This window comes from Nerophis ophidion, linkage group LG03 (assembly GCF_033978795.1).
Source record: "Nerophis ophidion isolate RoL-2023_Sa linkage group LG03, RoL_Noph_v1.0, whole genome shotgun sequence".
Taxonomy (NCBI): domain Eukaryota; kingdom Metazoa; phylum Chordata; class Actinopteri; order Syngnathiformes; family Syngnathidae; genus Nerophis; species Nerophis ophidion.
The window spans coordinates 62,482,586-62,505,148 of NC_084613.1; the positions used below are offsets into that span (position 1 = coordinate 62,482,586).

General features: G+C 39.7%; 1 protein-coding gene across 1 annotated transcript in view; it reads right to left on the reverse strand.

Annotated features, from left to right (window-relative positions):
• Positions 1–22,563, reverse strand: part of disp2 (dispatched RND transporter family member 2) — a 35,868-nt gene that overhangs the window by 7,722 nt on the left and 5,583 nt on the right. Inside the window, exons 2-7 of the mRNA XM_061895843.1 lie at positions 13,618–13,762; positions 9,556–9,812; positions 9,454–9,483; positions 9,246–9,369; positions 988–1,103; positions 702–805 (exon numbers count right to left, since the gene is read on the reverse strand). Of these exons, the coding sequence (XP_061751827.1) occupies positions 702–805; positions 988–1,103; positions 9,246–9,369; positions 9,454–9,483; positions 9,556–9,812; positions 13,618–13,762 (776 nt within the window). The remainder of the gene's footprint in view (positions 1–701; positions 806–987; positions 1,104–9,245; positions 9,370–9,453; positions 9,484–9,555; positions 9,813–13,617; positions 13,763–22,563) is intronic.

Consider the following 22,563-nt stretch of genomic DNA (forward strand, 5'->3'; position numbering starts at 1 on the left):
AATCAAAACCTGTTCTAAATAGTCTTACCCTGGATAAATGAAAGTAAAATAAATGTATACATACAAGTAAACTAAGATGGACATGTTTACATACACTCAAAGTTTGATATAACGCGGTCGTTGGGGTCCATAAAATACTGTGGCGCTATTCCCGGGATTGCGTTCTATAGAAATCCTTATTTTCTACCCTTTTTAAAAAACACATTTATTTATTTATATGGGACCGAATTCTATCAAACTTTGAGTGTACTACATTACCCAGAATCCTCAGGGTGTAGATATGAACAAGAAGTATGGCTGAGTTATGACAATAAAGAGTTGAGATATTGCTGCTGCTTACACAAGTAACAAAAGTTTATGTTTGAGTGACGTTCATAGTAGGAGACACATTTGTTTGGCAAAATTAATGCTGATTGGCCAAAATGTGCAGGGATGTTGTGGGCTTTGGACAAAGTTGCATTCAATTTTTGCGAATTGGCCCTCTTTTGGGCGACATAATTTTGCCCAACACTGGCTTTAAAACAGGAGTTCAGAATATTAAAAAAAAACTGTTTTACATAGAATTTTAGACATATTATACTGTAGTGTAGTGTTTAATGGACTATCTTGTTAATTTCCCTCATAATCGATCAAGCAAACGTAGTCCCGTCGTAGCAGTCATGTTGAGTGATTTGTGTGACGCACTATACAAGACTGATTACCTGGAGCGTCGCACAGGAAGGACTCTGAAGTCGAGTCTCTGGCTAACATCCTCTTTAATCGAAGTCCAGAGGTGTTGTGGTTGCCCTCCGCATTGGGAGCAATGCTGCAAGAACCACAGAGAAAACTGCGTGTGTTAGGTACTTGTGTACCGTGTCAAAGCGAATTCTGTGAAAAAAAGTTGTTAAAAAAGCAGAGCTAGTGATGACCTCAGAAATTTTTAAAGTACTGCAGGGGTTTATGATGCGCTTGTGTTTTGTCGGGAGCCAGCCTTCCGCCCGAACTGACCTTTTACTGAGCTGCTCCGGCAACAGACCTAACACTTTCCCCGGGCCAGTGTTCTCCTGCAGCCTGGACAAGCTGGACTGCCGAACGGCGATGTGTGTCCCTCGTGGCTCAAAGCCCTCAGGAGATAAAGCACACATGGACACAAATCAAAACGTACGACTATGCAGATGCTTGTGCCTTATATATAAGGATTGGTATTTGCTCATGGACTTCAGAAGCAGTCCAATTGTGAGCATTTTCTAGCTCATACTGGAATAATGAAATATTATCTTGGAGGAGCACCTTTAATTTAGTTTTAAATAATGGAATTAATTAAGATGAAAATGAGTGTCATCTGATCTAATTTATTATATCTTGATTGATTGATGATGATACTAAAGTCATGATAGGAATATTAATTAACATTGGGCTTTACATCGTGAGTGAGAGTCCTATGTTATATCCAGGTTCTCCACCTAAGCAGAGTTTAATTAAACTCTAAAAATGAGATTTGTCCCCGGTGGGCAATTAAGAGGCACACAGAGCAGTAAATGAGCAACAATTTCAAGTTAAACACTAAGTTAAGTAAAATCATACGCATAGAATAGAATGGAAATTATTGTCATTATATTTGCATATAACGAGATTAAAGACTCCAATTTAAAGGGGAACATTATCACAATTTCAAAAGGGTTAAAAACAATAAAAATCAGTTGCCAGTGGCTTGTTGTATTTTTGGAAGTTTTTTTCAAAATTTTACCGGTCCCTTAATATCCCTAAAAAAAGCTTTAAAGTGCCTTTTTTTCGCTCTCTGCCAAGACACTGTCCATTTTCCTGTGACGTCATACACAAACAGTGGCGAATACCACAGCAAGATATAGCGACATTAGCTCGGATTCAGACTCGGATTTCAGCGGCTTAAGCGATTCAACAGATTTTCCATGTATTGAAACAGATGGTTGGAGTATGAAAGTATTGAAGAAGAAACTGAAGCTATTCATAGCCATAGCATGGCCGAATAGCTGCGTTAGCATCGCCGGTAAAATGTGCGGACCAAACGATCAGGACTTTGGCATCTTGTGGCACTGGAGCAACTTAAATCTGTCGATTGGTAAGTGTGTTTTCGCATTAAATGTGGGTGGAAGGAAACGTAATATAGTTGCAAATGCATCTGCAGGTTATCCATACATCTCTGTGCCATGTATGCTTTAGCGCCGCCGGTAAATAGCATGTTAGCATTGATTAGATGGCAGTCACACCGCGACCAAATATGTCTGATAAGCACATAAGTCAACAACATCAACAAAACTCACCTTTGTGATTTAGTTGACTTTATCGTTGCAAATGCATCTGCAGGTTATCCATACATCTCTGTGTCATGTCTGTCATCACCGGGAAAATGTCTACTTTCGCATGTTTGGGCCAGTGGTGCAACTTGAATCCCTCCCTGTTGTTACACCCCCTGACAACACACCGACAAGGCATGATGTCTCCAAGGTTCCAAAAAATAGTCGAAAAAACGGAAAATAACAGAGCTGAGACCCGGTGTTTGCAATGTGTTCGAGGAAATGAAAATGGCGGCTGTATTACCTCGGTGACATCACGTTCTGACGTCATCGCAAAAAGAGCGATAAACAGAAAGACGTTTAATTCGCCAAAATTCACCCATTTAGAGTTCGGAAATCGGTTAAAAATGTATGGTCTTTTTTCTGCAACATCAGGGTATATATTGACGTTTACATAGGTCTGGTGATAATGTTCCCCTTTAAGGTGCGGTAGTGGGAACAAATATGGGGTTAAATAAATAAGAGGTAATAAAGGAAAAAACTAACAATTGAAATAAACAGACTACTATCCAATAAAAATAAACAATCCTGTACAATATACAAAACACTATAGAAATACAAAATACTGCACAATATACAGAACAAGACAAGAGTACCGAAATAATAAATAACAATCAGTGTCGGACGTATTGCACTCGAAGGGTAGTATTACACAGTAGGGAATTAGGGTAGGATATTGTATATGGGTGAATTATTATTATTATTATTATTATTATAAGTTAGAGTTCAACATGGTGACAGCTCTGGGAAAGAAGCTGTCTCTGAACCTGTTTTTTCTGGCTCTGATGCACCTGTAGCACCTGCCTGATGGTAGCAGGTCGAACAGGTGGAAGCCTTACAGTACATACAGAGCTATGTGCAAGTAGGTAGATATTAGTTAAGAAGAGATTGTGGGGCATGGAAGATACTAGGGTGACAGATTAAAAATATACTAGAGCTGTATAAATGGTATAATGAAAAAATGAATATTAAACTGACTATAGTGCATGAAGTCCACTGTTGGCATAATAAAAAGTGTTAAGGGGTTAGTAAGGAGCAGGCAAGTGGGAATGTAAGGGATCTAGAGTTGAGGAGCTGACCAGCCCTGGGGACAAAGGTTGTTTTTCTTCTCTGTGTCCTACAGAGGGACCACAAAGCCCACGTTCTGAGGGGAGCCACTTAAACGCTGGAAAGAGAGTGTGCGGGGGTTCCTGCCTGATCCGACTTGATAACTTGAGTGTCTGCGGCTCCTAGATGGTAGACCGAGTCCTCTCAGGAAGTCTGATTATTTTATAACATACTTTGACTCTGTTCTGAAGGCGGTTTCTGTTCTGGAGGCTGGTGGAGCGGAACCAGCAGGTTTTGGAGAATGTAATGATGCTCTCGATGGAGGAGTAGTAGAAAGTCAGGAGGATGTTCTTGCTGACTTCAAAGGAATTGAGCTTCCGAAGAAGGTATTTTCATTGCTGACGTTTCTTGACAATATCCTCTATGTTGGAGGAGAACTTTAGCTGGTTGTCAAAAATGGTACCCAGGTATTTGTACTCCTGGACTACTTCAAAAGGCTTCCCGTGGTTTATGGTGTTTTTTGCTGCCACTTTTTCCATCTGCTTGTTGGAGAAGGTTATCACCATGACTTCGGTATTGTTCATGTTCAGTTCCAAACAGGAGCTGTCACACCACTCCACAAACTCAGGAATTGCTGGTCTGTGGTGATGAAAAGGGCTTGATATCATCCGTGTACTTTACCAGATGACAGTTAGGTTGTGTGGTTCTGAAGTCATGGGTGTATGAAGAGCAGAGGTAAGGCGAGCCGGTTGAGATTTGTTAGAATTTAGAGAAATTGGCGTTGACCAGAACTTTCTGGATCTGTTGGTCAAAATGTCCATCATCCACAGATTTAGCTGGTCACCCAGATGAAAGAGGGGCTGAGAGTTTGTCAGCCAGGATATGGGGCTGCAGGGTGTAGAATGCCGAGGAGAAGTCTGCAAACAAGAGTTTGGCTGAGGTGCTCCATGTGTTTGTGGACAGTGTCTAATATGAATGTTTTTGCATCATCAACGCCTCTGCCTGCGCGATTGGCTTTACAAACAATATACTTTAGTGCAGTGGTTCTCAAACTGTTTTCACTAAGTACCACCTCAGACAAAACTAGGTTTTCCAAGTACCACCACAATGACCAACATTAAAACAGCAGCGTAGCTAAAGTACCAATGATTGTCACACACACACACACACACACACACACACACACACACTAGGTGTGGTGAAATGTGTCCTCTGATTTTGACCCATCCCCTGGGAGGTGAGGGGAGGAGTGGGCAGCAGCGGTGCCACGCCCGGTAATCATTTTGGGTGATTCAACCCCCAATTCCAACCCTTGATGCTGAGTGCCAAGCAGGGAGGTAATGGGTCCCAGTTTTACAGTCTTTGGTATGACTCGGCCGGGATTTGAACTCACAACCTACTTATCTCAGGAGGGACACTCTAGCCACAAGGTCACTTAGTAGGCCTAAGTTTTTATTAAAACCAAGGCAGATGTATATTGAAAAGTTTTGGCCACTGTAATATTACACACAACTTGAACAGTAACACTAGGAAAATAAAACACTGTTCTTTAATCAAGTCATTCTTTGGCGTACCACTAGATGAAGTACCACAGTTTGACAATCACCGCTTTTGTGTATAAACGTGTTATTATAATAAAATAATGGATTAGAGTTATATAACTCTTTTTTAGACACACAAAGCGCTTTGCATTGAGAACTGAGAACCCGTCATTTAGTCTACCCTCTGGGGTAGACTGACGGAAACAAAGTGTATCCAAAGCTTCTATGGTACAACTGGTACCACAACACTTTGGAATTAGTATAAAGCTGACATATTCCCGGATACACTATCAAATGTACCTATATATTGTGTAACTAAGAGTCCTGCCAAAAATTAGGTGGAAAATGTTCCTTAAATTGCACAGTTTGAATCTAGTCGTCCTGTGAGAACAGGCACACAGTCCAAGACTTTAGCTCAGTGAGTTTCTTTAAATTCCCAGGATCTCCATTTAGTCCTGTGGTGGCGTAATTCTAGTAAAATTAGCAGACCACTGCCTAGTCCTATATCCCAATAGTAAATAATCCATGACAGTGACTCTGATCCCTATCACCCCCCAAACATCTTATGGCGTGTTCCTAATCCCATTTTCGGTAGTTCCTGAAGGTTTCATCCAAATATGCCCCTAATTTTGTATGCATTGTTGCTAACTAACCCATTAGTCCTTCCAGAATTTCACAGGCTTTATTGTGATAGTCGCAGCCTAAAAGGACACAATTTGCGGCAGCGTTTTCAAAAAGTTTTAATGTTTTGAGACAATTGTTTTTTTTAAAACATTAAATTAACTTGTGATTTTATGAAAGTTGTTTTACGTGTTCCCTGGAACCTCAACACCAAAGTACAGGATTAAAAGAAGACACTGGATGGCAGTAAAAGCACATACTCAGAGCTTATTGTCAAACGACTCTACCAGGGAATCAGACTTGTTATAGCTCAGGGGCCTGATGGAGGAAAATCTGCCCACGTGGGGCGGACTATTACAAACCCCTTTTCCATATGAGTTGGGAAATTGTGTTGGATGTAAATATAAACGGAATACAATGATTTGCAAATCATTTTCAACCCATATTCAGTTGAATATGCTACAAAGACAACATATTTGACGTTCAAACTGATCTATATATATATTTTTTTTTGTGCAAATAATCATTAACTTTAGAATTTGATGCCAGCAACACGTGACGAATAAGTTGGGAAAGGTGGCAATAAATACTGATAATGTTGAGGAATGCTCATCAAACACTTATTTGGAACATCCCACAGGTGTGCAGGCTAATTGGGAACAAGTGGGTGCCATGATTGGGTATAAAAGCAGCTTCCATGAAATGTTAAGTAATTCACAAACAAGGATGGGGTGAGGGTCACCAATTTGAAAGCAAATTGTCTAACAGTTTTAGAACAACATTTCTCAACAAGCTATTGCAAGGAATTTAGGGATTTTACCATCTACGGTCCGTAAAATCATCAAAAGGTGCAATACCTCAGGCGGTATTGCCTCAAAAACCGACATCAGTGGGTAAAGTATATCACCACATGGGCTCAAGAACACTTCATAAAACCACTGTCAGTAACTGCAGTTGGTCGCTACATCTGTAAGTGCAAGTTAAAACTCTACTATGCAAAGCGAAAGCCATTTATCAGCAACACCCAGGAACGCCGCCGGCTTTGCTGGGCCCGAGCTCATATAACCTGGACTGATGCAAAGTGGAAAAGTGTTCTGTGATCTGACGAGTCCACATTTCAAATTATATTTGGAAACTGTGGACGTGGTGTCCTCCGGAACAAAATGGAATATAACCATTTGGATTGATATAGGTGCAAAAAAAAAAAATAAAGTTTATGAGTTTGAACATCAAATACCTTATCTTTGTTGTGCATTCAACTGAATATGGGTTGAAAATGATTTGCAAATCATTGTATTCCGTTTATATTTACATCTAACACAATTTCCCAACTCATATGGAAACGTGGTTTGTAAAATCATGGATAACTTCATAAAATAAGGACAACTTCAGCTTGTTTTCTTTGTTTTGCTTTGGTCAAAAACAGAACAAACACATTCTGAAAATATTACAATAAAAATATATTTTAAAAAAACAACAGTAAAGTTTAGATCCATGAAGGAAAGAAAAAAGTACAATGTTTATAACTGAATGAATTTACATATGCATAAAAATGGGTTTTCTTTTGTATTATTTTTTGTAATGAATTAACGTTGATGACAACCTTTTTCCAAAACAATGTAGAATGTGAGATAAAACAGGATAATGTATATGTATTTATAATTTCTTTTCAAAATGGTTACAAAAAAGTTGGACCCCATAAATTCACTGTGGGACCCCATTTTTATGACTTGATGGGGTCCCTGCGACCCCATTTAGAAAATTCCTAGCGCCAACACTAATGGAGTATTAATAGTAATTACAAAAAAAAAACCCCACCAAGGACTTGCTTATTGTCTGATGTCTGCTTTTTTTCTCCACAAGTTGCAGGCATTCTCTGTGTGTTTATTGCTTAAAAAACGATTCCTTTTTTAGTTATTTTACCCCGCATGCTTAGAGCATTTGTGAACTGTTGAAAGTGATCTATAGCGCTCATTTTGACGGTGAGAGACGGTAAATGAGAGATGGTGTGAGATTATCATCACACTTCTACCAAATGTAGGTGTGAGCTACCCGGGAAGACGACATTTGTACCATTTGATCAATAAAGAGTTAATATGTTGTCACACGTTGTTCTTCCTCAGCTTCGTCTACACAAAACAACAGACAGTTGACGAGCATGTATGAGCACCGCTCAGAGACGAACTGGATTTGCAAAAATTATGTTAATTGGCCAAAATACACTATATTGCCAAAAGTATTTGGCCACCCATCCAAATGATCAGAATCAGGTGTCCTAATCACTTGACCACAGGTGTATAAGATCAGGGACTTAGGCATGGAGACTGTTCCTACAAACATTTGTGAAAGAATGGGCCGCTCTCAGGAGCTCAGTGATTTCCAGCGTGGAACTGTCATAGGATGCCACCTGTGCAACAAATCCAGTTGTGAAATTTCCTCGCTCCTAAATATTCCAAAGTCAACTGTCGACTTTATTATAAGAAAAATGGAAGAGTTTGGGAACAACAGCAACTCAGCCACCAGGTGGTAGGCCACGTAAACTGACAGTCAGTCAGCTGATGCTGAAGCGCATAGTGCAAAGAGGTTGCTACAGAGCTCCAAACATCATGTGACCTTCCAATTAGCCCACGTACAGTACGCAGAGAGCTTCATAGAATGAGTTTCCATGGCCGAGCAGCTGAATCTAAGCCATACATCATCAAGTCGGATGCAGTGGTGTAAAGCATGTTGCCACTGGACTCTAGAGCAGTGGAGACGCGTTCTCTGGACTGATCTGTCACGCTTTTCCATTTGGCAATCTGATGGACGAATCTGGGTTTTGTAGGTTGCTAGAACGGTACATTTCGGACTGCATTGTGCTGAAGGTGAAATTTGGTGGAAGAGGAATTATGGTGTGTGGTTTTTTTTCAAGAGTGGAGCTTTGCCCCTTAGTTACAGTGGAAGGAACTTTGAATGCTCCAGGAACCCAAAATATTTTGGACAATTCTACGCTCCCAACCTCAAGGTAACGGTTTCCTCTTCCAACATGACTGTGCACTAGTGCACAAAGCAAGGTGCATAAAGACATGGATGAAAGAGTCTGGTGTGCATGAACTTGACTGGCCTGCACAGAGTCCTGACCTGAACCCGATAGAACACCTTTGGGATGGATTAGAGCGATGACTGAGAGCCAGGCCTTCTCGACCAACATCAGTGTGCGACCTCCCCAATGCGCTGTTGGAAGAATGGTCCAAAATTCCTATATACACACTCCACAACCTTGTGGACAGCCTTCCCAGAAGAGTTGAAGCTATAATAGCTGCAAAAGGTGGACCGACATCATATTGAACCCTATGGGTTAGGAATGGGATGGCACTTCAAGTTCATTTGTGAGTCAAGGCATACTTTTGGCAATATAGTGTATGTGGTGAAGTTATGGACATTGGACAAGGTTGCAAGGCCACACATACTGGTATGTAATTAGTGGAGAATGGTTGAATTTGCATGATTTGGCATCATCTCGAATCCTGCAGTGATTATCTACTAAACATGCCAACAAAATAAAAAGAGTATATGCTGGAAAAGGATGTGCGGAATCCTACCTCTACACTTTTGTTCAAACGGTGAGTACACATTGTGTAGCTTTAACTATGTACTAACTGGACTTCTTTTTACACTTGCATGGCAGTTAACAAGCACTAACTCTCTACTCCCTGATACTCTACCACGACACCAGAAGTCTTACCAACAGAGGCTCGGAGAAGTCCGGCAGTGGACCTATGAAGAGGCCAGCCAGAGAACATCCGAGGACCAGTAAGGCACATCCTACAAGGACCTCTAGTGGGTAGTCCACCAGCACCTGGGAATAACTGTCAAGAAGATGAAGACCACCAGAGGAGAAGCTGTCAGGAGACGCAGTTTGTTTGTTTTTGACACTGTCCGTCTGTCCTCACCTTCTCACCAAGCAGTAGAGTCCTCCATCTCTGTCGGTAACAACACACATACAGGGTTATAAAAATATTGTAAATTATAAACACGCATGTCAGGAAACGCACCCCACTGTCACCACGTGTCGCTGCGTCCGTTGCTGCACGTCGCCTTCGCTCGACCCGTGCAGCCAGTGACATCTGGTCGCACCGTGCTGGCGAATCGTTTGACGGGCTGAGCCACAGCTGTGTCCCACATTGACCCGCTCGCCCGGCTCTGCATCGGAGCTTACGGTGCTGTTCGGTTCTCGCCGTGTGTTTAGGTCGAGAGCATGGTAAGGGTTGCAGTGCGGATATTTTTGGAGTTGTGCTGGACCCCGGTGGACCTGAAAAAGGGATTGAAAAAAAACCAAAACGTAATTCAATCAATCAGTCAATCGTTTATTTGTATAGCCCTAAATCACAAGTGTCTCAAAGGGCTGCACAAACCACTACGACATCCTCGGAAGAACCCATAAGGGCAGTGAAAACTCACACCCAGTGGGACGTCGGTGACAATGATGACTATGAGAACCTTAGAGAAGACCACATATGTGGGCAACCCCCCCCCCCCCCCCCCCCCAGACTCTAGGGGACCAAAAGCAATGGATGTCGAGCGGGTCTAACGTGATACTGTGGAAGTTCAATCCATAGTGGATCCAACACAGCCGCGAGAGTTCAGTTCAGAGCGGATCCAAGGATCCATTAAAAATTACTTGCAATATTTATGCTTCACGGTGGCAGAGGGGTTAGTTCGTCTGCCTCACAATGCGAAGTTCCTGCAGTTCTGGGTTCAAATCCAGGCTCAGGATCTTTCTGTGTGGAGTTTGCATGTTCTCCCCGTGACTCCGTGGGTTCCCTCCGGGTACTCCGGCTTCCTCCCACTTCCAAAAACATGTACCTGGGGATAGGTTGATTGGCAACACTAAATTGGGCCTAGTGTTTGAATGTGACTGTGAATGTTGTCTGTATACCTGTGTTGGCCCTGCGATGAGGTAGCGACTTGTCCAGGGTGTACCCCGCCTCCCGCCCGATTGTAGCTGAGATAGGCGCCAGCGCCCCCCCCGCGACCCCAAAAGGGAATAAGCGGTAGAAAATGGATGGATGGATGGATTTATGCATAACCTGATAAGGTCCATTCTAAGAGCTGTTAGCGGGGTTTTAATTCCGGGCCTGCTTGCAAAAAATCTGCAACACATTTCTTATATGAAAATGGATCTTTAGAAAAAAATCTCTTTGACCAAATTGGCCAGATGCAATTCCCCTCAATTTATAAGTTCGGTTGACTTAATATTCTCTCACATTTTTAAAAGGAGAAATATAATCCTAGAGAAAAATGTAATTTAAAACATTTGTATGCACGTACAACACTTAAGACCTTCAGTATATTAGTATGTGGAATTAAATTATGGAATGGAATAACCAAAGAAATCATACAATGTGCTAACATGATCCACTTCAAGAAACTATTTAAACTTAAAGTGTTTACAAAGTACAAAGAAGAAGAACCATGATAAACATTCTGAATTTATCTCACCATACGAAATTAAATGTACTTCACTAATTATTATTTATTTATTTGTTATGTCATTAGTTATGGTGTATATTGTGAATAAATTGAGAACAGGAAGTGAACAAACATTTTTAGGATTTAATAAGCTCTGCTTTTTCCTACTCCTTTTCAAATATGTTGAATAGAGAAACTGGAAATTGTGATGTATCATGTTGTATGCATGCATGTTAGAAAGAAACTCATTGACACAATGTTTCGAATATTTGCCTCAAGGGGAACTGCCCTTCTGTGGGAATATTTCCTATTGTTCACAATCATGATGAAAGACATGACCACGGATGGATTTAAAAAAAAAATGCATTTGTAATATTAAATAAACGTACATTAAAATCTGCTTTCAGCGGAGCCAATGGGAGGTTCTCTATTCCGCCCATAAAATCCGATATAAAACCATTTAAAAACGAGCAACAATACTCCATTTACATTTCGTGACTTGAATCCATCCATTTTCTACCACTTGTCCCTTTTGGGGTCGCTGGAGCCTATCTCAGCTGCATTCGGGCGGAAGGCGGGGTACACCCTGGACAAGTCGCCACCTCATCACAGGGCAAGTATTAGTGATATTGTTATTACAAGCGCTAACGCACACAAACTATTTATAGCGGCGCTGTGATCGCAAGCTTGTGTACAAATTCGACGTGATCGACTGGCGAGGCATTTCCTCTTCCCCAGGAAGTTCACTGTGGATCATAAATCATGCATCTCACCTGGACAGAAGAAGTGTGAGTAGGTATTCTGACAAGTTGGTACAGTTTGACAGCCATTTAGGACCTGAAAATGGTGAAAAAACAACCCAAAAAAATGCTTGATACCCCCTGCCCCGTTTCTTCGCGAGGATTATGAGACATTCTTCATCAAAATGGGTATATATGAACATCCCAGCAGTCAGCATCCTAATGACAGCAGAAATTGTACAGTAGGTGATGTTTTATTGTGTTTGGTGGCTCTCATAAAGTCTGCAGTAAATAATCAGTAAAGAAGAAAAAAAAAAGTTGTGATGCGTTTTGAAATGAATGCACCATGTATATGCTTAAAAAGATCAAAATAAGTAAATATCAAACATTATTATAAATGTGCTTGTTAATACATTACATATGTATTTACATCATGTATATAAAACCTTAATGGAGGTCTTTGGATGTTTAAGGGCTTCACTTTACTACAGAATTGGACGGCTCCCATAGGCTCCATTTTAAGCGGACTCTTGATCGCATTTATTTAATATTTAGAATGTATTAAAAATAATTTCATCCATCGTCATGTCTTTCATGATAATTGTAAACGATCAAAATTCAACAAAGTGCAGTTCCCCTTTAAGTAGCCACATTGCATTTTTGTTACAATAATAAAAATAACCATGTTAAATTCTAGCACCTCTCTGGCAGTGTAAATCAAAACTGAGCATTATTTCAAATTAGGAATGGATACCTTTTAAATTTGAATTGTTGCAGTACCAATTCCCAGTACCTGGGAATCGATAACAGCACTAATTTTCATTACTACTCTATGTGTTCAGGTGTTAATAAATCGTTAAATTTGTTTAACATTAAATATATATTTTTTAATTTATCTTTTTAAAGTGACAGATTATAATAACTGCACTGTCCACTTGTTATATCTTGGTTTTTTACACTTCTGAGTCTCATTTGCAAGTATTATATAGTCGACTTTGCATGCAGTTGCAATTTCAAAGACGTTAGATGGCAGTAATGTTTAGGCAGTGTTTCTTAACCATAGGTCCGTGGCCCATTGTTCCTTTCTGTGGTCTGTATGGGCCACAGCAGTACCCAGTTGGAATACATTTTCCATCTCTCGGGGCAATAATGACAATATTAAACCAAAAAAGACGTCTGTAGCTTAAGTCCTAGAGAAAATTATTTAGAGCAAAAATGATGATTAAAGTTACACTTACATTTTATTGATAATTTAGTTAAAATATTTTTTAATTAAGTTGATGTATTTTAGCACAACCTAATTGTATGTAAATGTATTTTTTTAATCAGGTTTTTGTGAGCCCTTCTTATGCAGTATATTGACTAGTGCATATTTGTCTAATCAGCCTGACCTAAGCCTAAGGTTTGTGTGTTAAATAAATCATGATCTTTGTGATTGACACATGGTTTCATATAACTACAAAAACAAGAGTAAGATGACTAATTCAGCGTTTGTATTTGAGTGGGCCCCTATGGAGTGATAAAAATTGGGCCCAAGGTCAAAAAGGTTATAGCCCCCTGGACTAGGGTGTGTTGCTGAGTTAGGGAGTTGTCTTTGCCATTAAACTTAATCTAGTCTTTTGTTGAGCTCTAAAAAGTGTTTACATTGTAAGTATTGTACTTTTTACACACTGGAAAGAAAGAATGTTTGAAATATTTTAAGTTGCATGTTATAAGATATGTCATACTTTAATTTCAAATCTAATTGCTGGAATAAACAAACCATTGCAGAATATTCACCTTTGTTTTAGTTTCACCTGCATTGTATATGTGGTCAGTCTACTCCACCAATTTCTAGGCCTCTGCGTGGCTTCCTGCATGTCTGTGATGTTTGTATTGTGAAAGCCAGTGATGGCGTTATCATACTTGGTGATATAGCTGACTGGAGGAAGAGGGCCCGTCAAGGCTGCTGCAGCTGTCACATAGTTCCCGCTCAGCTTGGAAAGCGTTCGAATGGCCCTGGCCAGGATACACGCCGTCGGGGGGGCACAGCGACACCGCCGGGATCCCACTGAGGAAGACAGACGAAAGGATTAATATAGTGCTTCATTTTTTCCTCATTTTTATTCTCTTACTGCATCATTGTAAAATTCCTTTCCCTCTATAAATTATACACACAATGAGAACAATTTTTTTTTATCTTGAAATGTTTGCAAATTCTGTAAAAATTCAAAACATTTTTTTAGAAAATCCTCACCAATTCCCTCTCGTTAAACATCTACGGAGAAATGAAAATGGCTTCCGAGCCAACTAGATGAAGTTTAGGAGGAAGGTTGCGAAACTGCCCAAAGGTAAGATTGTCAAGCTTGTGGCATCATATTCTAAAATACTTTATTTGAATTAAAACTGCAGTTTTTTGGAGAATTTTACCCATCATTCACAATCCTTATGTCGGATAAAAACACATAACTTTTCTCTTCTGTGCGTTCTACAAAGAGTAATGAGGACTCTGTAACATCATGGTCGCATGGTCGTTTTCCTGGGATGCAGCAGGAACTCTGGAGGCAAAGTGCAGGTGAGACAATGATTTATTTGCATATTAAATCATCAATAAATCATTTGTTTTGTACAGGATACAAAATAAATAAAACTAGTTTACTGATCACACGAGAAGCGAAGATAAGGAAGCTAGCGTGAAAGCTTAGCATAAGGAATTTAAAAAGTATATGACGTAACTTGTTGCATAGAAGCAAAAAGGACAGCCAGCCAGTGCGTGGCCAAAGACAGGAATATGTAGCACTCTGATTAGTGCCCATGAGCAGGGGAGTGATCATTAATCAGAGCCAGGTGAAACTGATCAGCACCTATGGAAACCAAAACACAAACCCAGGGGTGCTGAAAACAGAACTGAGGTAATCAAACTAACAGAACAAAACATGATCCGGGCTACGGATCATAACAGACTCACCTATTACCGGATTTTCTGGGAGACTCCCGAAATTCAGCGCCTCTCCCGAAGACCTCCAGGGAAAAATGTTCTTCCGAAAATCTCCCGAAATTCAGGCGGAGCTGGAGGCCATGCCCCTCTAGCGCCATGAGGACTTGAGTGACGTGTCTGAGAGCGTGTCTGCCCAATGACGTTATAACTGTAGAATGATCGAGGGCGAGTTCTTGGTTTCTTATGTGGGTTTATTGTTAGGCAGTTTCATTAACGTCCTCCCAGCGCAGTAACAACACACAACAACAGTCACGTTTACGTCTAACGCTCTACCGTAAGGCAGTTCGTCTGCCGTAAACAGCATGTGACACTCTTAAACAGGACAATACTGCCATCTACTGTACATGATGCACCACAACACCTCCAGGCAACTTCAACCCTTTAATTCTCCTACATTCACATCTCATCTCCCAGGATCGTAAATAACCCAAATGTAAATAATCAAATGTATTTGTAATGAATATACTTGTTCTTATGCTATGTGAACTCACTATGTTCTCTGCTGGCTGTACATATCCTACTAAGTCACACCACTGTTTCAATGATGTCCATTTCTCTGTTGATGCAATTGTTGATGACTGAAGTACTGATATCAACCAAAGCTCCTCATCCCACCCCCCGGATTGTAAATAATTCAATGTATATACTATGATGATTAACTTGTGTGATGACTGTATTATGCTGATAGTATATATTTGTACCATGAATTGATTAACGTGGACCCCGACTTAAACAAGTTGAAAAACTTATTGCGGTGTTACACATTAGTAGTCAATTGTACGGAATATGTACTGTACTGTGCAATCTACTAATAAAAGTTTCAATCAATCAATCATGCATTTGTGACAATAACATTTACTTTAGAAAGTGGAGTGCAGTGCACAACTGCACACACAACAGCTGTAAATATACTCCTCCCCTCTTAGCCACGCCCCCAACCGCGACCACGCCCCTCCAACCACCTCCCGAAATCGGAGGTCTCAAGGTTGGCAAGTATGACTATTACAACTATAAAATACTCTAAAAAAAAAAATCCCAAAATTTTTTTATATACAAGCTGTAGGTTTTGTGTAATATAGTCACAGGCACATTCATGATAACGTAATATTTATAGTATGTTGTTCATTTTAAACCTAACTGGAACTTCTTTCTTGGGTGCATTGATTTCACAGAGTGCATTGCAACGAACGCTACTTCCATCTTCAACAGCAACAGCAGCATCGAGAGCCTGTTCTATGTTTGCTACCATTAATCATGGCAGACTTCATAAGAGCCAACATATATTTAGTTATTTATATTTATATTTTTTAGCCTGAATATACTCAGGGTGAGCTATCAGTTTTAAAAGTTTGGTGCGAAGCAGATCTAGCTCTCGTAAAACATTAATGTAAAATTCATATAGCAGTAGTGCTAAACAAAATATGAACAATGTCTGCTCTATCTGAGGTGATTGTATCTTTCAGCACTAGACCTGTGCTCCCTGTTTAACTGCTAAATTCAGCATAATCCTTACTCTTTGGGTAAGAAGATGCTGGAGAAATCAAGCATCTTGACGTGTTTTCCTAGCATTATTAATATTCACTGATTCAGTCCGTCTGTTTTTTTTTTTAGCTTTCAGCATGTGCAATTTAAAAATCCAAACTTTTCAAAACTCAAATAAGTCTGATAGCTAGCATCACTTCACTCTCTATGTTTGTGAAGCGCTGTGTCACTGCCCCAGAAAAGTAGTTCCTCTGTGTTAGCTCCAACAATAAGGATGTTGCTATAGCTTGGTTAATATGCAGGTCACAGCATTTATATGGAGCTTTGCTGGATGTTTTTCTAGGCAGAATAGCCGCTTCTTGCAAGCAGTTTTTAGCAATTTGAAACGCAAAGTGAAGATAAAGATGGCCAAACTTTCTCCTAAAAGGTGCAATTTTCCTTTTTTTTTTTGTCACTATGTAGTTTTGCATAATGCTTACGGGTGTTAAGATGGTGTTTTTCTTTTATTTATCAATGCATTGTGCACTTGAATACACTTGAAAGAATTATGCACATGTGATTCATTCATAAAAGGAAAATAATTCATTAAATCTATAATAATTTTGTCACAAACAAAATATTTAAAAAAGTGAAGGACTACAAATACTTAACACAGAAGGCACAACTCAATTTATTCTTAGCTGTGCTTCACCTCATATACAAACTTCTTCTTAGGTTTGCATAACAAGGCTATTTTTTTCTGCAAAATGTATAACATATATATATCCGTCCATCCATCCATTTCTTACCGCTTATTCCCTTCGGGGTTGCGGGGGCGCTGGAGCCTATCTCAGCTACAATCGGGCGGAAGACGTGTACACCCTGGACAAGTCGCCACCTCATCGCGGGGCCAACACAGATAAACAGACAACATTCACACACTAGGACCAATTTAGTGTTGCCGATCAACCTATCCCCAGGTGCATGTCTTGGAGGTGGGAGGAACCCAGAGTAATTTTTTAGAATTATACTCTGGGCCTGTTTTGCTGCCAATGGAACTGGTGGTTTACAGAGAGTAAATGAGACAATGAAAAAGGTGGATTACCTCCAAATTATTCAGGACAAACTAAAATCATCAGCCAGGAGGTTAGGTTGGGTCTTGGGCGCAGTTGGGTGTTCCAACAGGACAATGACCCCAAACACACGTCAAAAAAAAAAAAAGGGTTTGATTGATTGATTGATTGATACTTTTATTAGTAGATTGCACAGTACAGTACATATTCCGTACAATTGACGACTAAATGGTAACACCCGAATAAGATTTTCAACTGGTTTAAGTCAGGGTCCACGTTAATCAATTCATGGTAGAATTAAATCAGGCTAGAATTAAGGTTATAGAATGGCCTTCCCACAGTCCTGACTTAAACGCATGGATAATACTGAAGAAACAAGTCCATGTCAGAAAACCAACAAATTTAACTGGACTGCACCAATTTTGTCAAGAGGAGTGGTCAAAAATTCAACCAGAAGCTTGTGGATGGCTACTAAAAGCTCCTTATTGCAGTGAAACTTGCCAAGGGACATGTAACCAAATATTAACAGTATTTTATGTATACTTTTGACCCAGCAGATTAGGTCACACTTTCAGTAGACCCATAATAAATCCATAAAGGAACCAAACTTTATGAATGTTTTTTTGTGACCAACAAGTATGTGCTCCAATCACTCTATCACAAATAAATAAATGTAAATGTTTGACTATGACTGTATGTGTGTGTGTGTGTGTGTATATATATATATATATATATATATATATATATATATCTATCTTAGGGGTGTGTGAAAAATCGATTCGAATTTGAATCGCGATTCTCACGTTGTGCGATTCAGAATCGATTCTCATTTTTTAAAAATCTAATTTTTTTTTATCAGTCCAACAAAACAATACACAGCTATACCATAACAATGCAATCCAATTCCAAAATCAAACCTGACCCAAAATGAATATTTTCAAATACAATATCAATATTAGTTATAATTTCAGCATAGCAGTGATTAAAAATCCCTCATTGACATTATCATAAGACATTTATATAAAAACAAAAAAAGGAAAAGCATCTCATAAGCTTATACATTCAACAGATACAGCTTCAATAGCTGTATTCCCATGGTCTAGCCACTCCTGAACTCTAGACAACGGAAGTTCCCTCAGTCAGCAATGGTTTGGGGAGGCATGTCAGCTGCTGGTTTTGGTCCACTGTGTTTCATCAAGTCCAGAGTCAATGCAGCTGTGTACATGCTTCCATCTGTTGTAAAGCTCTATGGAGATGATGATTTAATTTTCCAGCATGATCTGGCACCTGCTCACAGTGCCAAAACCAGCAGTAACTGGTGTACTGACCATGGCATTATGGTCCTCGATTGGCCTGCCAACTCTCCTGACCTAAACCCCATAGATAACTTGTGGGGTATTGTGAAGAAGAAGCTGAAAGACACCAGACCCAATAATGCAAATGAGCTGAAGGCCGCTATTGAAGCATCCTGGGCATCCATAACACCTCAGCAATGCCACAGGCAGATTGCCTCCATGCCACGCCGCATTGATGCAGTAATCCGTGCAAAATGATTTCCAACCAAGTACTGAGTGCATTAAATGACATTTTTAAATGTTTGATTTTGTTTTGCTGTTATAAATCTTTTTTTTTTACTTGGTCTGAGGAAATAATCACATTTTTTGAGATAGGATTTTTGAGTTTTCTTTAGCTGTATGCCATAATCAGCATAATTAAAATAAAAGGCTTGCAATATTTCAGTTGATGTGTAGTGCATCCAGAATGTATGGCATTTTCATGTTTTTAGTTGCATTACGGAAAATAAAGGACTTTATCACAATATTCTAATTCACTGAGACAGTCCTGTATATATATGTTTACATTAGGATTGATACGTCTTTCCTGCACTCCTTAATGCAGTATTGTTATGACTCAGTTAGAGGGAGTAGTGTGTGCAGTCCCTGTAACACATGCTTGTTTTTCCACAGTGCACTGGATGCGACCACACTTCCTGTCTTTGTCACCAAGGCGACACAGTAAGTCAACACAGGCAATATGACCTAACATGTTTTTTATGTGCGTCTCCTAACGAGGCGCAACGATGCTTACAGTTAGCTGTGCACAGTAGCAGAGGTCAGTGCAGTAAAGATATATAACACCGGGAGGAACAGTGCACAAGGAAAAGGTGTATAATTTGACTTCATGTGATACAGCACATGCACTCAGTAATGCTAATTAATTGTCATACGCTCCCTTATACAAAAATAAGTCTATTTATTATTTTTTGCTTTTAAGTGCTGGCTTACATGACAACATGGCGGCCAATTTGTGCAACTCATCAATATAACAGGGTATGATCACAAAAATAATCCACACTGCGGAACAGATACACACCAAAAGTAATGTTGGTATTTTAGTTAAATGTAAACTCATTTATTCGGCACATTGATTCTCGTTGGTGAATATCAATAAGATTAAGTTTCTATTTAGTGAAGAAGGCAACATTTATGTAGCTCAGTTGGTAGAGTGGCCGTGCCAGCAATGTGAGGGTTGCAGGTTCGATTCCCGCTTCAGCCATCCTAGTCACTGCTGTTGTGTCCTTGGGCAAGACACTTTACCCACCTGCTCCCAGTGCCACCCACACTGGTTTAAATGTAACTTTAGATATTGGGTTTCACTACGTAAAGCGCTTTGAGTCACTTGAGAAAAGCGCTATATAAAATATAATTCACTTCACTTCACTATGGCTGCAGTAGAACTTTTCACTATGTAGTTCTGCATAGCACTTTTGGGTGTTAAGATGGTGTTTTTCTTGTATTTATCAATGCATTCTGCAATTGAATGTGCACAATATGTATTATTAATTTTTTTCCAGACTAATATGTATTATTCATTATTTTCCAGACTATAAGCCACTATTTTTTTTTCTACGCTTTGCACCCTGCGGCTTACAAAACGGTGCGCCTAGTTTATGAATTTTTCTTCGCTTACGGTCATAATGTTTTGTATTCAATAGTTCTCAAGAAACACTAGCAGAGACACTGAAAATGTGTGTTATTGTTTGTGCTAGTGGGTTATTGTTTGTGCTATAGCGCCATCTTTTAGACGTGTTCACTCACCGCAGGTGCTGCGGTTAAAATGTACTTCCTGTTTCGTTCCTTAAACCGGAAGTATTCTTCCATAGCGTTACTGCGCGAAAGGATTCTTCCTTCATTATTCCAAGCAACAGTTACTTAACCAATTCATGCTTACTAAACCGTCCCATGTGTGATGTCTGTTGGGCTGTTGTCAAGCATATTTGTATTCGCTGTTGTAATCATGCCAGCATTGTTAACATTAGCGAATATGCTAACTTGTTTACAAATGCCTGTGTTCGTATTATTAACTTAAAATGGCAATCTTTTTGTATTGTTTTAGTTTGGTAAATTCACGAAAACGTCCCCGTGCAGTTATCGAGTTTGTTTAGCTGACTGGAGAGCTCACTTCCGCAGCTAGTGGGTCCATGACGATGACTTCTGTTTTGTTCGATCATACCTTAATTGGGAACAATAAAAGTATGTAAATAAAACTAAAAACTTTGTATGTATCTACAGCTTATTGAACAGTGTGGCTAATATCTGTGAAAATGTGTCTTTCTTCTAAAATTTGTTGGGTGCGGTTTAAATACCGGTGCGCTTCATATAGCCCAGAAAGTACGTTACTCATTTGTAGTTTTTCATTGCGTTTTACCTTTGTTGTGTGTAAAAAGTGGCGCTTGTTTTGTGGCAGCTGGTTTCTGCAGATTTGGCCTCTTTTAGGTCCTCCTTTGTGTTCTTTAAGGCCTTAAGGTCCCCACTGTTTTCATGTACTTTGTTTACTTTCTGGTTTAAAACCCTTAGAAATTGAGCAATGAAAGTAGCCCTTTTGTGACTTTTGCGCCACTTTTTATGCTTTTTTTTTTTTTTGACTTTTTGAATCTGCACGGCAACTACATTATTTCCCAATTGTGGGAGAAATAATAGTCTTTCCTATCCTAATGATGTGAGGATACATTAGGTACAGATGCACTATCACATCCAGCATGTTTACAGTGGGGCAAAAAAATATTTAGTTAGCCACCAAATGTGCAAGTTCTCCCACTTAAAATAATGACAGAGGTCTGTAATAATTTTCATCATAGGTACACTTCAACTGTGAGAGACAGAATGTGAAAAAAAAATCCAGGAATTCACTTTGTAGGAATTTTAAAGAATTTATTTGTAAATTATGGTGGAAAATAAGTATTTGGTCAACCATTCAAAGCTCTCACTGATGGAAGGAGGTTTTGGCTCAAAATCTCATGATACATGGCCCCATTCATTCTTTCCTTAACACGGATCAATCGTCCTGTCCCCTTAGAAAAAAAACAGCCCCAGAGCATGATGTTTCCACCACCATGCTTCACAGTTGGTATGGTGTTCTTGGGATGCAACTCAGTATTCTTCTTCCTCCAAACACGACGAGTTGAGTTTATACCAAAAAGTTCTATTTTGGTTTCATCTGACCACATGACATTCTCCCAATCCCCTGCTGTATCATCCTTGTATCCATTTTAGTATAAATTCAACTCGTCGTGTTTGGAGGAAGAAGAATACTGAGTTGCATCCCAACAACTTCATCGTTGGAAATGCATCTGCTTTGAGTGTCGCAGGGTATCCATACATCTCTTTGCCATGTCTGTCGTAGCATCGCCGGTAAAATGTGCAGACGAGGGACTTTCGGATCTTTTGACGCTGGTGCAACTCGAATCGGCCGATTGGTAAGTGTTTGTTTGGCATTAAATGTGGGTGGAGGGAAAGGCTGGATGCAAATATAGCTACAAATGAGGCATAAAAATGCAATATGTACATTCAGCTAGCCTAAATAGCATATTAGCATCGATTAGCATGCTGTGCTAATCGATGCACACTCCACGTAAGTCAACTTGAATCTGTCCCTGATCGTGTTGTTACAGCCTCGGACAACACACCAACGAGGCATGATGTCTCCAAGGTACTGAAAACAGTAGAAAAAACGGAAAATAACAGAGTTGATTTGACTTGATGTTTGTAATGTGTTTGAGAAAATGGCGTTGTGACATCATCGCCCCAAGAGTAATAGAAAGGTTTAATTCGCCAAAATTCACCCATTTAGAGTTCGGAAAAGGGTTAAAAAAATACATGGACCTTTTTCGGCAACATCAAGGTATATATTGACGCTAACATAGGTCTGGTGATAATGTTCCCCTTTAAATGTGACGAAGATGATTGATCATGTACTAAAATAAGACCTATGGATTAATCATTGTGGGGTCCTCATCACTATCCAGGGCCAGGACTCTCAAAGTAATAAAGAAAGGGAGTG